This window comes from Oenanthe melanoleuca, chromosome 3 (genome assembly GCF_029582105.1).
Source record: "Oenanthe melanoleuca isolate GR-GAL-2019-014 chromosome 3, OMel1.0, whole genome shotgun sequence".
NCBI lineage: Eukaryota > Metazoa > Chordata > Aves > Passeriformes > Muscicapidae > Oenanthe > Oenanthe melanoleuca.
This window is the reverse complement of record NC_079336.1, coordinates 100,810,379-100,826,087: the sequence shown is the minus strand read 5'-3', so window position 1 is coordinate 100,826,087 and position 15,709 is coordinate 100,810,379. Positions and strand designations below refer to the sequence as shown.

Below are 15,709 nucleotides of genomic sequence, written 5' to 3'. Positions count from 1 at the left end.
CTGTGTAACTTGAAAATGAAAGATTTTGGGTTGATTTGGTTTTGTTTGATTTCTTTTATCCAAAGGAAAGTGAATGTAAGGCCTACAACCCAAGGCCCTTCTGTAAAACCTACACCATGGATAAGCAGCCCTTGAACACTGGAGAGCAGAAAGACATGACTGAGTTCTTCACTGACCTAATAACAAAAATAGAGGAAATGTCTCCAGAACTGGTGAGTTATTAAGAGGGAGCAGAAGGGAGCTTGAAAACTTAGAGATTTGCTCAAATTTCCTTGACAGAATTTATTCATTCATTCACAGAAAAACACAGTGAAAAGTTTGTTTGGAGGTGTTATCACAAACAATGTCGTTTCTTTGGTAAGTGTTCCTTCTCTAGCCTCATCTTTTAAGGATAATTTTTTTTCTAACTTCCCCAAAAAAAGTGATTTCATTGCTTTTCTCTTGCATTTGTTCAGGACTGTGAGCATGTGAGTCAGACAGCTGAGGAGTTCTACACAGTGAGGTGCCAGGTGGCAGATATGAAGAATATTTATGTAAGTAATGCCAGGCTGAGATGAATCTCAGATCTCAAAGGGCATAAAATACTGCCATACACTTAAAAGTGTCAGTGCTTTTTGTTTGCACTCCAGTTTTGGGGTGGTTTGAGGTTGATATTATGAGGTAATTGCTGTGTGCCATCAGCTGGAGCTGACAGTAGTCATTGACTGTTATTTTGCAATCAGTAATCACTATTTACTTGTTTTAAACATGCTATGGCCATTTTATATGAGAACTGTAAATGCCAAAAGATTTAACTTTTACAAGTACTGCTGCTTATTAAGTTAATTTCAAGTTTACACAAGCACAATTCTATGTTTTCAAGCTTTTTAAACAACCATTAATCCCCACACTTGAAATTTGAATTTAAAGGATTTGAATTCTTTGAGACAGCTTGGAATATTGAGTACCATTTTTATGAGTTGGTTTCTTAATTCTGTGTGTGGGTTAGGAACTGGTTTTCCTGTCAAACTCTTCTTTCAGTTCAGGTTTGTGCTCTTCTGTGAAAAATTTTGGGGCTTTATTTTCATAACTTACGGAAATGTTAATTAAATTGAAAGTAAGATTGAAAGGGAGGGATTTGGAAATCAGGCCATGTGAGCACAAGATATAAATATTCAAGATAAATGTAAACTCCTTTTTTGTTTGCTCCATGCAGGAATCTCTTGATGAAGTAACTATTAAAGACACCTTGGAGGGTGACAACATGTACACGTGTTCTCACTGTGGGAAGAAAGTGCGGGCTGAGAAAAGGTGTGGCTAAGAAGAAATAAACATTCTTAATGTTCCTTTTTAGTAAATCACTGAAATTCCATTTGGAGCAACAGTAATCCTTTAGATGGAGCAGGACTGCTCTTCCATTCAGTTTATATCATGTAGGCCTATAAGGATGTGATCCCTGTGCAAATCAGAAATTAGAAGGAAATCAGATTTCCAAAGCAAAGAATTTAAAGTATCTTAGCAAAAGACACAGGAAAATGTTAATGACCTTTTTAATTTAAAAAAACCCCAGAAATTGGAACCTTTTAAAACATGAGTCCTGGGTTCAAAATACTAAATGCTTTCAGAGGTTGGTTGGTTACTCATTGTGCAGGGTAATTGCTTAGATTTCATGTCACCTTGAATTTCTTAACTAAAATCTGTAGCTTTAAAAATGTTCCTATGTTTTTCAAAGTCTGCTTTTAAAGAGAAAGTAAATTAAAATTTTATGTTGCCTTAGTATTTCAGCTAAGAAATTTCTTTGTTAGAGTTGGAACACCTTGTTTTAAATGACATGGGTATGAAGGTAACTAACTTGAAAACCATTACTGTGAATTTAATGACATTTAATGCAGGAGATGTTCTGCCTTGAAATTTATCTTTTGGAAGATGGTAACTCCCTGCAGTAAAGAGATTTGAATTGTTGAATTCATTCATGGCTTATTTTATGATTCTATTTTAGAAAACTGGTTCCTGCCATAGGAGTAAATTTGCTGTTTCTTCCAAGATACAATGACAGCCTAAATAGAATTGTTTAATGGGCTAAATTTGACCTTCCTGCTGCCAGTCAGACTGCCCTGCTCTGGGGCACTGTAAGAGCTGAATTTTATATTTATGTCTTAACAACAGATCTCCAGTGTTACACTTGAAAGAAATGTTTAACATCTCCGTGAAAATACAATTCACCCTGCTAAGCTTTTGTAAATCATGTTTGTCTGTGATCCTTCAGGGCATGTTTTAAGAAACTACCTCGTATCTTAAGCTTCAACACCATGAGATATACATTTAATATGGTGACCATGATGAAGGAGAAAGTCAATACCCATTTTTCATTCCCTTTACGTTTGGATATGACACCCTACACTGAAGATTTCCTCATGGGAAAAAACGACAGGAAAGAAGGTTTGCTCATAAAATGGATTCAGCAAGCTTTGGTGCTCTTGTCTGTGTGTGCACTCTGTGTTTATCTGTGTATTCACTTCCTGTATACAGAATATAAGTAAATAAAATCAAACATAGCTTTAATCAATCTATATTCCCAAAATCACACTGCATTTCACAGAAGAAAAATGGCCAGTTTTGCTTTCAAATACTGTTTAATTTGAATTAATCTTGTATTTGTTGGTAAAGTATGAGAGGAATTGCAAATAGTTACGTACAGTTTGTTGCTAATGTTGAAGTTTGGGAGTTCAGGAAATAACTGATTAAATATGGCATTGAATTCTTCCAGGTTTTAAGGAAGATGGTGGATATCTGAAGGAAACTGAGAGTTATGAGTATGACCTGATTGGTGTGACAGTTCACACAGGAACAGCAGATGGGGGGCATTACTACAGTTTTATCAGAGACATTGTCAATCCTCATGCTTACAAAAACAACAAGTGGTGAGCTATGCCTTTATATTTCCATATTTTTAATAACTAAAGCTTGTTGGCTTTGTTAGATGCAGTTATATAGGGGATGCATCTTGTAGGTTCCTCTGGAAAGCACAGGAGGTTGGAATTTGATAGTTGTAAGGATATGAATTAATTGGCCTATGGGTCAGTAGCCAGGAGAGTTGTGTGGTCCCTTGGACACAGGGAATGCTGTGCTAGGCTCAGCACAGCCAGGGATTACTTCCTAGTGGGACTAGATTTTCATTACTTCAATATAAAAGATTTCCTAGATGTCCTTCCTGAATTGTGCTTGCTACCTTGGATGAGGTTCCAGCTACATTTCTGAATGTAGGATTTGGGAAAGGGAAATGACATGGGCATGGAAAGGAGAAAGAAGAAAGCAGGGAACACTCTGCCTGCTGGTTTTGGATTGGTTTCTCCCTGGAGCTCTGGAATAGGAGACAAGGTTTCCTCTATTCCTGTTCTCTAGAATAGCCAGAGCATTTCCAGGCCCAGCCCATGACCAAGCCCCTGCTCCAGTGAGGATCCTCAGCAGTGCCTCCTTGTTTGATGTTATTAGAAGGAAGTCACTTTGGGACCAGATTTTCATTTGCTGGGATCTAAACAAGTCATAAGAAATTAAAAAGGGGTATTTCAATCTGAGGAATCATTGGAAGTGCTCATAGGCTTTATTTGCCCCTAGGGAAGAGCAGCAGTTGTTTCAAAGCTTCTTCCTGCCTTGCAGGTACCTTTTCAATGATGCTGAAGTGAAACCCTTCGATTCTGCCCAGCTCGCTTCTGAATGTTTTGGTGGAGAAATGACTGTAAGTTGTGACCTGAATTTTTGTCATGTTCACCTCTTTCAGTATCTGTTACAACTTGTTACAACCCAGGTCTTTGTATGAGGTTTTAAAAGGAAGCTGTCACAAGTATAGTACAGATATTACTAATGAAACAAAGTTAATTAGTGAGGTGTCTTTCCAAACAAGAGGTACTTCTTCACTAGATCTGGTTTTTATCATGCCATTTATTCAGGTATAAAAAAGTGAGTCAAGCTAATTTAGGAATCCTGGCTCAGGGTGACTGCTTAGCTCAGAGCATTGATGAAGGAATAATTACTTCAAGCTTTAGGTATATTCTGGGGAAAAAAGGGCATTTTGACCTTTGTCTGTGCCTTGTGTCACTGTCTGTGACATCAGTTGGAATATTTTTACACATTATTACTACAAACAACACTCAAATGTTCTCAGGTTGTGCCTCAATTGATCATTATTTATAGCTGTGTGCATGATATAAAGCACCTTATAGATAACACAGTATCTTACTAATGCAGTCCTATGCATAAGACAACTTCTGTTGTCTGGGAAAGACAATATGCTGAAATAAAACCAAAAAATTCTTTTTTTTTTGGCACATGGATAAAATACCTTTAGATGCCTCTAAAGAAGAGCTGTCAGTGAGATGGATGAGCCAGGAAATTGCTTGGGATGGAGGTAGAGTACTGCATAGTAGCTTTGAAAATTCAGAAGAGGCCACTGTAGAAAAAAAGGAACAAGACTGCTTTGAGCAACAACTAAATTGGCAGCAACCTTCATAAATGTAATGAAATAAATGTGCAAGTGAACCATCACAAACTATTAGAAACTAAAGCATTAAAACACTTGTAATTAATAGTTTTGCTTTCTTCTTGACAGACAAAAACTTATGATTCTGTTACTGATAAGTTCATGGACTTCTCCTTTGAAAAGGTATTTCTCTTCCAAACCCTTCTTCTGTGATTATATTTCTGATTTCGTGATTTCTCTCTCAAAGCAAAAATTATACAGATGTTTTTTTCTCCAAGACACACAGTGCTTACATGCTGTTTTATAAACGGATGGAGCCAGAGGAGGAAAATGGCAAAGACTACAAATTTGATGTTTCATCAGAATTGCTGGAGGTACAAGTTGATTTGTTTTAACACCAATTTTAAAACACTCTAGGAGGCCCTAAACACATCAGAAATCTGAATAAACATAGGAAAGCAAAAATAATTTAAATCACTAAGGTGACAGTCCTTTCATTTCACTGTCTTCCTTAGGAGGTTGTCATAGCAGAGGAAGGGAATTAGGATTTACATTTTATGTGAATTTTAGATGTTTTCTCATTCTGTCCTGTATATGGGATAAATCCCTTTTTACCACCTGGAAAATCTAATGTCCCTGCTCCCTCTGGCCAGAAGTGTTGCTTCAGCATCTGCCACATTTTAGATTCTTAATTTAAAATGTCTCTTCATTCCTAGTCAGCAAATCAGAGCATGCTTTTATCCTTCATGATCTTAAAAATATTAATAGATTTTATCAGAGTTAAAAGTTTAAACTACATTGTTGTGAAAATCACTATGAATTGTTGTGATCAAAACATCACTTTAGAGAGAGGAACAGGGGACGTGGCATGAAGTTCTCTTCTGGTTTAATGATGGAGATTCAAATCTTACTCTTTAGGAATTTATCAGAAGTTCTCAGAGCTCATCAGGCTTTGGGTTAGACTTCACCTGTGATTCTTTTAAAACTTGTTCTCAAAATTAAAGCCCAAAAGTCTGAATAATTAAATTGTCAAAATGAGGCCACAGAAGGAGGAGAAGGTTTAAAGCTCTGTTCAGCAGGCAAAACCAATACTTGGGATAGTATGAACAAAACAGCTTTAAACTAAAGAAAGTGCTTTCAGAAATATTTTTTCATACAGAAAGAATTGGGGTTTTTTTAGCCTCGGAATCATTTAAATATTTTTAAAACCATGCTTAAGTAGTGAAATAAACTGCTTTCTTGTATCTGATGGTAGCATTTTTTCTCCAGTGGATATGGCATGATAATATGCAGTTCCTTCAAGACAAGAACATTTTCGAACATACATATTTTGGGTAAGTTTTTCTTTAAAAACATAATATTAATGCTTCTTTTCTTCTTGCAGATTATCATTATTTATTTTAATTAACAAATAAAATTACTGACTCTAGGTTTATGTGGCAGTTGTGTAGTAGCATCCCAAGTACACTACCAGATCCAAAAGCGGTTTCTCTGATGACAGCAAAGGTAAGGATTCCCAAAGAATCTCATCTTTTATTATCTGTTTCCTTGTTGACATTTTAATTTGTGCATTCTAAATTAATGGTGCCATTTTTTTTTCCAGTTAAGCACTTCCTTTGTACTAGAGACATTTATTCATTCAAAGGAAAAGGTATTTGATTTACTTGTAAATTCTCATTAAGTAGCTGCATGAATCTAGTGAAAAGCAGATCTGTACTTGCCAATTTAAAAGTGGGATTTTGAGCTGTAAAATTACCATATATGATGCAGAGTTAATGTTTAGGATGTCATTTACCACATTTATAGTGAGCACTGCACAGTGGAATATGATGTGTATATAAAAATTAGGGACTGGTACTTATCTGTAGGTGCAATGTATTATTAATTCATCAAATGTTTATTGTTTTTAATATATTCTTAAGATTTGGTGCTTTACTGAGCCATTTAGAGATGTTTAAAGATTATGCTGGAATTCCTTATTTTAAGTTACAGTTTTTTCTGTGTTTCTTTTCACAGCCTACAATGCTTCAGTGGATTGAACTGTTAACAAAACAGTTTAATAACAGTCAGGCAGCTTGTGAAGTAAGTGACTTAGGAACTCAGCAAAGTACAAACCAACTTTCTATATATTGTTTAACTTTCCTGGAGGTTCGTATCCCTGGAATATTTTGGACTATGAACTACTGTATTTGGTATATTTGTGCTCTGTGAGATGAAATTCATCCTCTCATTACTGTAGATTTTGGGGAATGACTTAACTTTTATTTGCAGAAACCTCTGTTGAGACTACAAAAATCATTTTGTCATTGGAATAAGAGAGAGCCAGTGCCACAAACTCTTAATTTGATTAATTATTACTTAGTGATTTGTGTAATGAAGATGTGCTTAAATTAACTCACACAAGAGACATGAAAAGACAAAGAATTCGCTGGGGTCTTGCTGAAAACAATTTTGAGATACTGAAGAAAAGTTTGAGTGTTTCTGTGATAATTTAAATGTACAGGAGCCCAGCACTGGCCTAGACTATTAAGTACAAAGGATTAAATCCATTTTTCTTTTATAAATCCAATATTCTTTTATAAATTGATTCTAGATTGATAAATTATGTGATAGTATTTGGGTGTACAGTTGTCTCAGTGGGGTGTAGTCCTAAGATGCTTGAGTGAAGACATTTAATATAGTAAAGAATACTCAGGTAGAATTAAAATAGAAGTAAGAATGTTGATTATTTTAAACTGTTTTTCCTTGTGACTCAAAATTCTGGGAGTCAGAAGACTGAGCTGTATTATTTGCTGAGTCTGACTTGGAATGAGTCATCCTCTGTTAGTTTTATACTTTTTGGGTCTCTGGAGGCTGTGAGGCTTTTCCACATGTTAAAATGCGAGAGGGATCTAACTTGGGAAGCTCTGTTTAATCCTATCACTCTTATCCAAGATTCTTCAGGTTGTGCTTTATTTTAAGCATAGTTTTTTATGCTGCTGACATCACTTTGCAGGATAAGTGTGTTCTTGCAGATAATTTTCTAATGGCATGCAGAGCACAGGGATAAGAAGATATATACCAGATATAAATCTATATTGCTGTTTATTGCTATTGATCTTTGTTTCTTTATTCCTTCATGCACAGAAGACATTTTAGATTTCCCTTGGAATAAAACTTGCCTATTCCTTAATAATAGTAACATCGATTTCTCTTCAGACTTTAATATCATGCAAAAAAGAAGATTGGACTAGAGCAAGTGTGGAACAAAACTAACACAGTATGTATCTTCTGCAGTGGTTTTTGGATCGTATGGCTGATGATGATTGGTGGCCAATGCAGATTCTAATAAAGTGTCCCAATCAGATTGTGAGGCAGGTAAGAAAAAAAGTTCCTTTCCAAGTCAGGTGACTGCTTGAGGCATGACCAGAAACAGACAATTCTGATGGCTGTGATTCTGACAGTTCTGCTGAAGCCCTGTAATTGTCTGATTCTTCTCCATTCTTGCAAATGATTCAGGGAAAGTATTTGGCCATGGGAGTGTTAGTGTTTGAAACAACCCCAGCATGGCTGCACAGTCAGGATCACTAAATCACAGTAGATGCAAATTAAGGTTTCTAAGACTCCGTCGTGATCTCTGCAAATCTGAACACTTTACATTAAAAAAATTGGGGTTTTTTCTGAATTAATTCAACAATTGTTCATCAAGCTCCACCTTCAGAAAACACAAAAAAGTCAAACTGTTTACATTCAGTACTCCTCAAAGCTCCAATTTGAAACTTCAGCAGTAAATTTGTGTGGGTAATTTTACAATATTATGTCACAAAGCTTTGTTAACACCCTTTTCTGGATATACTTTTTAAAAAACTCTACATTAGTAGCATTTGTACATTCACAAATCCAATTATTAATAGTGTCACTTAACAAGTGTGCTTTCTTTGCAAGTTGTTAAGGTATAAACTTTAACAGTTACTTTATCTCACCTGAATTCTTCAGTTGGATTTCTAATTAATAAAGTGGTATTTCCATACAGACCCATACATAGTTTTTGTATGCAATGCATCAGTAAAAGAATACATTTCATGGGAAAATGCTATGCAAGGTGTTAGGCAAGGTCTTCTTCTCATGAATGCTTTACAAAATAAAAATTACTGGAAGGAATTTCCTTTGAATTTTTACATGAATTCCTGTGAGCCAGCAGCAAAATTAAAAAACATCTTGCCAAAAATATCAAAATGTTTCAAAAAATAGAAGTAAATAAATAGTCATATTGGTGTACACCAATATTAAAAGCTGGGTTTAGGGTTCCTCCATGAGATCTGTTCATAAAAACCAGGTTTGATTCTTCTGTTAGAATACAATCTCAGCTTTGTCTTTCAAACTTTGAACCTGTGAAGAGCTGGCAGTGGGACTTGAAGGCAGAATATTCTTTGCTTAGGAATGACATGTTGACCTTTTTGTAAAGGACTGAAGGTGTGGAGTTCATTCCCTTCTCCATTTGCAGATGTTCCAGCGCTTGTGTATCCACGTGATCCAGAGGCTGAGGCCGGTACATGCACACCTGTACCTGCAGCCAGGAATGGAAGACTGGTAAAATAAACCCCCTGCAACCTTCTCTTCATTATTTCATGCATTGCTGCAGCTGCTTTTATTAATGAGTCACCCCAAACAGTCATGTAAAGCTGAAATAGTGCTAATTGTTCTTCATTATTCTGCCCAGACTGCTCTGATGGATTTAAAAATACCAGTAGGCTTGCAGAGGGCATTGTCAAATTGTTTGAAAAGTTTGCTCCCTTAGAGAAGGTTTTCAGTCAGTCAGGGTGTTGGTAGCAGTCCCATTCAATGGTGGCTACAGTCCCCCTGCAGTGACAGATGTGGTTCAGCTGAAGCAGTGCTCCTGTAGAGGGTGCAGTTTTCCTCTGAAGGTCCAGAGAAGATGTGGAAAGGTCTGGCTTTCCTCTGGAATCCAGTAGAAGGATGGATATCTTGCTCTCCAAAATCTCAGTTTTTATCTGGGTAGGAAAGGCTTGGCTCCTCTCCCTGGCTGGAGCATCTCCCAGTGGGATGATGGAATTCTATCAGTCATGCAGTGGGACTCAGTGGCCCAGCAGCAGATGATATCTTCCTGGAGGGAGGATGGATTGTGGAAAAGATAAAGATGATTGCCCCAGCTGGTCTTAAAGATGGCCCATTAGCAGATAATATGTGCCAGGAGATAAGGAAATCACTACTCCACCTGGCTTCAACATTTCTGGCCACATGCTGTATTGCAACCCAAGACACTCCCTTAGGCTGGGCTGTGTTATCCAGGCTGTGGGTAGGGGTGAGAGCAGGCATTTAGTGGATTGCTTTGTTTGGGCTGGCTCAGTGCACTGTGAGCAGTACCCACGCTGGCTGTTGTTGCCGCAGCTCTGATGACATGGACGGGCCCGTGGAGGACATCGGGAGCCGCTCGTGCGTCACGCGCTTTGTGAAGACGCTGCTGTCCATCATGGAGCACGGCGTCAAGCCCCACAGCAAGCACCTCACCGAGTACTTCGCCTTTCTCTACGAGTTTGCCAAAATGGGAGAGGAGGAGGTGAGTACAGCCTTGCCTTGGGGGTTGGTGGTGTCTGTGCACGGATGTGTTTTCATGGAATTCCATCCCTGTGTTTTTCAGAGCCAGTTCTTGCTCTCTCTGCAAGCCATATCCACAATGGTCCATTTCTACATGGGAACCAAAGGGCCTGAGAATGTAAGTTGGAGTATTTTATATAATAACAAATAATATTCCCTATTTTGCATCTGTAATCATTACTGCTGTGTGTCTTGAATCATCTTTCAGCTGTTAAGTTAAAATTGCTTCACTTCCACCATTTTTTTAATGTTTAAGTGAATGTAATATTTTTACAAATGTGTTGAATTGACTAATACTGTTTAGTATACAAACAAGTACTGAGTAAAAACAATTAAAGTTGCCCTTAACTTAATGGTAATGCTATTAACAAATAATTCCTCACTCCTATTGTACAATTTAGGTTCTTAAATTTACCTGCTTTTTTTGCTCAATAGACCACATCTTCAGCCGGCCTACCTCTCTTGTATTTGTAAATACAATTTTGGTTCAGCAAAGTGAACGTTTCAATATGAAGATCAGTTGATTAGATACTTACCTGGTTTGATTCATGCAAGTTGATGAAGTTGTTTGGAATAAAGGACAGGATTTGCAAAGGCTTTTTGAAATGAAGGCTCAAAATGTCCGCACTGAAGTTCTGTTTTTCCCTTAGCCCCAGGTTGAAGTGCTTTCTGAGGAAGAAGGGGAGGAAGAGGAGGAAGAGGAAGATATCCTTTCTTTAGCAGAAGAGAAATACAGGCCTGCTGCTCTTGAAAAGATGATTGCCCTGATTGCTCTTCTGGTGGAACAATCTCGCTCAGAAAGGCAAGAGCTGCTGAAAAAAACAAAATTAGTTCAGAATTCATAGTTCAGAAAGGAGTCAGATTTTATTGGTTTGTCTGAGGGTTTTATTGTGGCTTTTTTAACAGCATAAGTAAGCTTGTACATGAGCCCATTATATTTTTAATAACTTAAAAAGGGGTTGTCATTGTTGCCCAAGTGGAAGACTTGGGTTAAGTATTAAGACTTGGGTTAAATGCAATTGAAAACATTCAGTTGCATTCATTTGGTTTCCTTTTTTTATCTCATTCAAGTACAACTTTTTTTTTGTTATTCAGTTTTACATCAACACATTTATTGTCTCTTGTATGTTGTGATACTGAAGATTATGAACTAACACTCAGTCCTGAGTGTCTCCCTGACCATAATCATGGCTGAAGTTAAATTATAATTTTCTTTTGGGTTTTAGGCATTTGACCTTGTCCCAGAATGACATGGCAGCGCTGACAGGAGGAAAGGTAATCAAGTTCCAAATGACTTCTTTAGCCTCCCAAACCCTGTGTGGTGTGTAGCTGTAGGCAGTGTACTGTATCTGCTTATTTGTTGCAGGGTTTCCCTTTTTTATTTCAACATATCCGTGATGGGATCAACATCAGGCAAACCTGCAACCTGATTTTCAGTTTGTGCCGGTACAACAATCGCCTTGCAGAGCATGTGAGTAGCAGGGACCTGCAGCTGTTCATTGAAATCTCCTCCCATAGGTGTCATGGGGTAATTGTTACTATTTTAACAAGTCTAAGTGAGTTTTGTGTGTTTTCTTTTCAAGATTGTGTCCATGCTGTTCACATCTATAGCAAAGCTGACTCCTGAGGTATGTAAACACAGTACCTGTCTAGTAAATAATCTGTAGTCATATTTTCCTGGTTTAAATCACAGAAATAATCCTTTGCCCATCAAAAATCTTGCATGGAAGATGATCCAATCAGGTTTTTGTGGCATTAAATGAAGTCTGTCTGCACTGTTTGTGAAGTTTTATTAAACATAAATTTGCTGTGCCACTTAGGATGAAAGTTTAATTCAAGTGAAATAATATTTCCAGATTCTCCACCAGTATGAATTTATTTTAAAAAGTTGGTAACATTAAAATATTGTGCAAGAATAAATGGAGATAATTACTTACTATATGGCTGTTCAAGATTTAGGGCAATGTTTTACAGTTCTGTGCTGGCAAACACATTTCTCATTCAGAGTAAATTCCTGCCCTGGTAATAACAGAAATACTGAGTGTTCCAAATGGATTCCAGATGCAGAAAATATAATTATAGTTGTAACCACTGTTGAAATATTGTTAGAAGCTGGGTGAGTCTTGGCAGTATAAAACCTCAAAATGGGATGCTTTTGGATAACCTTCCAGCATCCATATTCCAGGTTATATAAATACATAAAAATAATAATTTATCTGAGCTAGTGAAGTCTTCTGTAAATATAAACCAGGATAAATTAGTAAATTCTTTGGCAATGGACAGCTTGATTCTTTCCTTTTTCCAGAATAATGTCTGTATTTCCTATAATACATACATACATATATATTTTTTTTATTTTTTTTTTCATTTAACTTCTCCTAGAGTGATCCTGTCTCATATGATCCTGTTGCTTTGCACTGACTGTAACCAGTGGCATAATTTATAGATATGTGTGGATTATGTACAGATGAAATAGTATGGGATTAAACTATTATAAATGTTCATGTCTGAAGTTCATAGAACTTTTCTGTGAACTGGGGTTTTAAAAAACTACTTTTTAAAATGTGGATGAAATTAAATGGATGAAATTGGATATTTTTCCCTTTTCTGCATTACAGGCAGCCAATCCTTTTTTCAAATTGCTCACCATGCTCATGGAATTTGCTGGTGGACCTCCAGGAATGCCACCCTTTGCTTCTTACATTCTGCAGAGGATATGGGAGGTACAATATGTAAAATAAAAACAGAAGCTAAATTGTCTTTCTCTTGTTGGTTCTTTTATGTCTTTTTTTGTATTTTGTTGTCATCCTTCCTGCATCAGTCCATGGGTTTTTTTATTACCATTCCTCTTCTGAATGAACAGCAACAGCCAATAGGCATTAAAAAGTTCTGTTGTAACTTAATGTAGGGTTCATGGCTCTTTCAGTTTAACTTCAAAATTTTAGTTCAATGAGAAATTATTTGATTCATAATAAAGGCCAAGAATGCTTTTTCTGTACACATTCCACATAATTTTCTCAGTTATCCTTTTGCAAGGTCTTTAAAGTGTTTCAACACCCATCACATAAAGGTTTTTTTGCCTTTATGTACAGATTCCACGAACATTAATTTGACATTTTTGATTCTCTGTAAAATGTCCATTAACACTTCTAACACATAAAACAGTGCTAAACTGAGTCTGCTGGATAATTGCAAGGACCAACCTTGCTTTTGTTTCTAAAATGAGAGAGAGACTTTTTAACCAAGTTGGCACAGGGATGAATTCCTTGATCTGAGCCACGGATGAGCAATTAAAGCTTTCTCTTCACCTCCCTGCTCTCTGAGTTCCCAGTACAATTTACTGTCTTCATTCCTGGCTGAGAACAGCATAGCCAGCCTGGAGACTGCTGAGGACCAGCTCATTCCCTTTAATTCCCTTTAAAAAATGGGGCTGGAGCACTGTGGGATGGGACATGGATTGCTGTTCAAAGGATTTCCTCCTGGTCAGGAGCAGCTGTAGGATCACAAGTGATGTGATGGATGAGCTGTAACTTCTGCACCTCAGGTAAAGGGAGTTTAAACAGCACATCTCAAGGGGCACAGTGACACCCAGCTGCTGACATAGGCAGGGATGTGAGACCCAGCAGTGAGTTCTACTTGGTGTGTAGAATCTACTTTTATAGCCTCTCCAGCTTCTAGAAGTCATTAAAAAGTGATTGAGCTCTGCAGACACTGAGAAATGATTGTCTCTTTCTTGGACATTCCCTCCAGCCATTTCCCAGGAATCCTGACAGAGCAATTTGTCATTTCTAAATTAAGGGAGGAGATTGTTCTTAAGGTGTTTATTTTTAAAATGAGATTAAAATTTTATAAGCAGAGTTATGGTTGTGTCAGCTGCTCATATTCTTCAGGTGGAGTAGAGGAACTGAGAACAGCTTCAGCAAGCCAGTTACTACCTCTGATTCCTTAGGGTAAAATTTTTTTCTTGTCTGGGCACCTGGGCCTTGAGGTAAAAAGAAAGTAGTCTTTAAAAACTAACAAAAGAACAAACTACATTTATTGGCCTCATGTTAACAGGTTTCCAGCTACACAGAGCCAGAAAAGCACAGGAAGCCTCGTTTTCTCCTTATTCTCTGAAGGTTTGATGACTGCACAACAGCACTCATTGCCTTTGGAAAGTGCTGGATAAATTTATTCCTTGAAATTGTATATTCAATAAAAAAATGTAATAGTTACCCTTAGCATGAAGCTGTATGAACATCTTTGCATACCATTTATGTTCTTTTGATGTAACTTACGAAAATAGTGATTCAGTGTTAAGGTTTGGTGTTAGATATTTTTTAAAAATACTTGTTTATAAAGACAAGGTTGCTCATCTTAGTGCTTAATATTTCAACTTCTAAATATCTCATAATATGCAGAAAGAATAGGCAGAGTAATTTCCTGGGCTTAGACTGAACTTTCAGAACTGTGAACAAGGTTCAGAAGCAAAAACCAGTGGAATTTAATAAGGTTTTCTTTGTGTGCAGAGCAGCTCAGTCTTGCAGGTGCTTCCATAGCCCTAAGTGATGTTAAAAAGAAATGTTGAAAGTGATTTTAGGGGTTTTTATTACAATTAGTGCATAGTAGGAAGATTAATGTATTCCTTTTGATTTTCCCCCCTCTCCTTTAGGTCATTGAGTACAACCCCTCTCAGTGCCTGGATTGGCTGGCTGTGCAAACCCCTCGGAACAAACTGGCTCACAGCTGGGTCCTGCAGAACATGGAGAACTGGGTTGAACGTTTCCTCCTGGCACACAACTACCCTCGAGTGAGAACTTGTAAGTGGATTTTAATTGGAGAAAATTTGTCACCTGTTTCAGTGAGTTGCATGCTCCTGTCTTTGTCTTTTCTTCATTTTCCAGTTGTTTTAGAATTGCTGAGTTTTAAAATCTTAGGGTAACTGTGCCTCATCCAGAGGTGTTACCAGTTTTGATGAAAACTGTGTTTTCATTTGGTACCTTGAATGATACATTGATAGGTTCTTTATTTTAAATGGTTAATCTGCAAGGTCCAGGAAAACCTAAAGAAGGAAAAGAGGTAATTCCAGAGGTTTTCCATCACATGGCTGTACAATGGGTGGGAGTAGTACATGTTCTTCCACAGTAATCTTCAAGAGTCCTTTGAACTTGTGGATCAAGGAGAAGCCGCCTGTGCTTTCTCCCAGATTCCAGGATATCTTGGCTTTGTTCTGCCAGGAATCACACTGTCACATTGCCAGAGAACGTTTTCAGCCTCCCCTGTGTCAACTTTTTAACAAAGGAGACTCCACTGTCACAGGAGTAGAGGCCACTGACCTTTAACACATTTCTGTGGCTGAGGGAGATGTAAAAACTGGAGGTACAGCTTTGCAACAGGCTCCAGTTGTAAACATCTCTGAGGATGTAATGACCTCTTGATTGAGCAATGGACAGCTTCAGTCATGGAAAACCTCTGGGTTGCATTGTGTGATGGGACCTGGGGTCACATTCTGTGGTGGGATGCATTGTGTTAGCGCAGGGAGAGCCAGGCAGCAGACAGGGATGTAGGTAGTACATCCCTTTTAATGTGCTTTGTGCTACACTTACACACTTGGATTTTTTCCTAGTGCGAATATAGTAATACCGGATTCAGTAAAATGCTTTGAAATTGTAAATGGAA

General features: G+C 37.4%; 1 protein-coding gene across 10 annotated transcripts in view; it reads left to right on the top strand.

Annotated features, from left to right (window-relative positions):
• USP34 (ubiquitin specific peptidase 34) overlaps positions 1 to 15,709 on the top strand; it is a 110,296-nt gene that overhangs the window by 81,787 nt on the left and 12,800 nt on the right. For 6 of the 10 annotated variants that reach the window (XR_008840170.1, XM_056488174.1, XM_056488180.1 and 3 more), the window contains exons 45-67: positions 66 to 212; positions 280 to 357; positions 456 to 533; positions 1,196 to 1,290; positions 2,246 to 2,418; positions 2,747 to 2,900; positions 3,637 to 3,715; positions 4,586 to 4,639; positions 4,735 to 4,830; positions 5,726 to 5,790; positions 5,887 to 5,962; positions 6,060 to 6,107; positions 6,473 to 6,538; positions 7,733 to 7,813; positions 8,940 to 9,025; positions 9,845 to 10,013; positions 10,095 to 10,169; positions 10,702 to 10,853; positions 11,278 to 11,326; positions 11,418 to 11,522; positions 11,635 to 11,679; positions 12,670 to 12,774; positions 14,703 to 14,850. Coding sequence is in view for 9 of the 10 variants with exons in the window: in XM_056488174.1 (XP_056344149.1) it covers positions 66 to 212; positions 280 to 357; positions 456 to 533; positions 1,196 to 1,290; positions 2,246 to 2,418; positions 2,747 to 2,900; positions 3,637 to 3,715; positions 4,586 to 4,639; positions 4,735 to 4,830; positions 5,726 to 5,790; positions 5,887 to 5,962; positions 6,060 to 6,107; positions 6,473 to 6,538; positions 7,733 to 7,813; positions 8,940 to 9,025; positions 9,845 to 10,013; positions 10,095 to 10,169; positions 10,702 to 10,853; positions 11,278 to 11,326; positions 11,418 to 11,522; positions 11,635 to 11,679; positions 12,670 to 12,774; positions 14,703 to 14,850 (2,224 nt within the window). In the remaining variant the exon portion in view is untranslated. The remainder of the gene's footprint in view (positions 1 to 65; positions 213 to 279; positions 358 to 455; positions 534 to 1,195; positions 1,291 to 2,245; positions 2,419 to 2,746; positions 2,901 to 3,636; positions 3,716 to 4,585; positions 4,640 to 4,734; positions 4,831 to 5,725; positions 5,791 to 5,886; positions 5,963 to 6,059; positions 6,108 to 6,472; positions 6,539 to 7,732; positions 7,814 to 8,939; positions 9,026 to 9,844; positions 10,014 to 10,094; positions 10,170 to 10,701; positions 10,854 to 11,277; positions 11,327 to 11,417; positions 11,523 to 11,634; positions 11,680 to 12,669; positions 12,775 to 14,702; positions 14,851 to 15,709) is intronic. The other 4 variants (XM_056488179.1, XM_056488181.1, XM_056488178.1 and 1 more) reach the window with 1 other exon arrangement.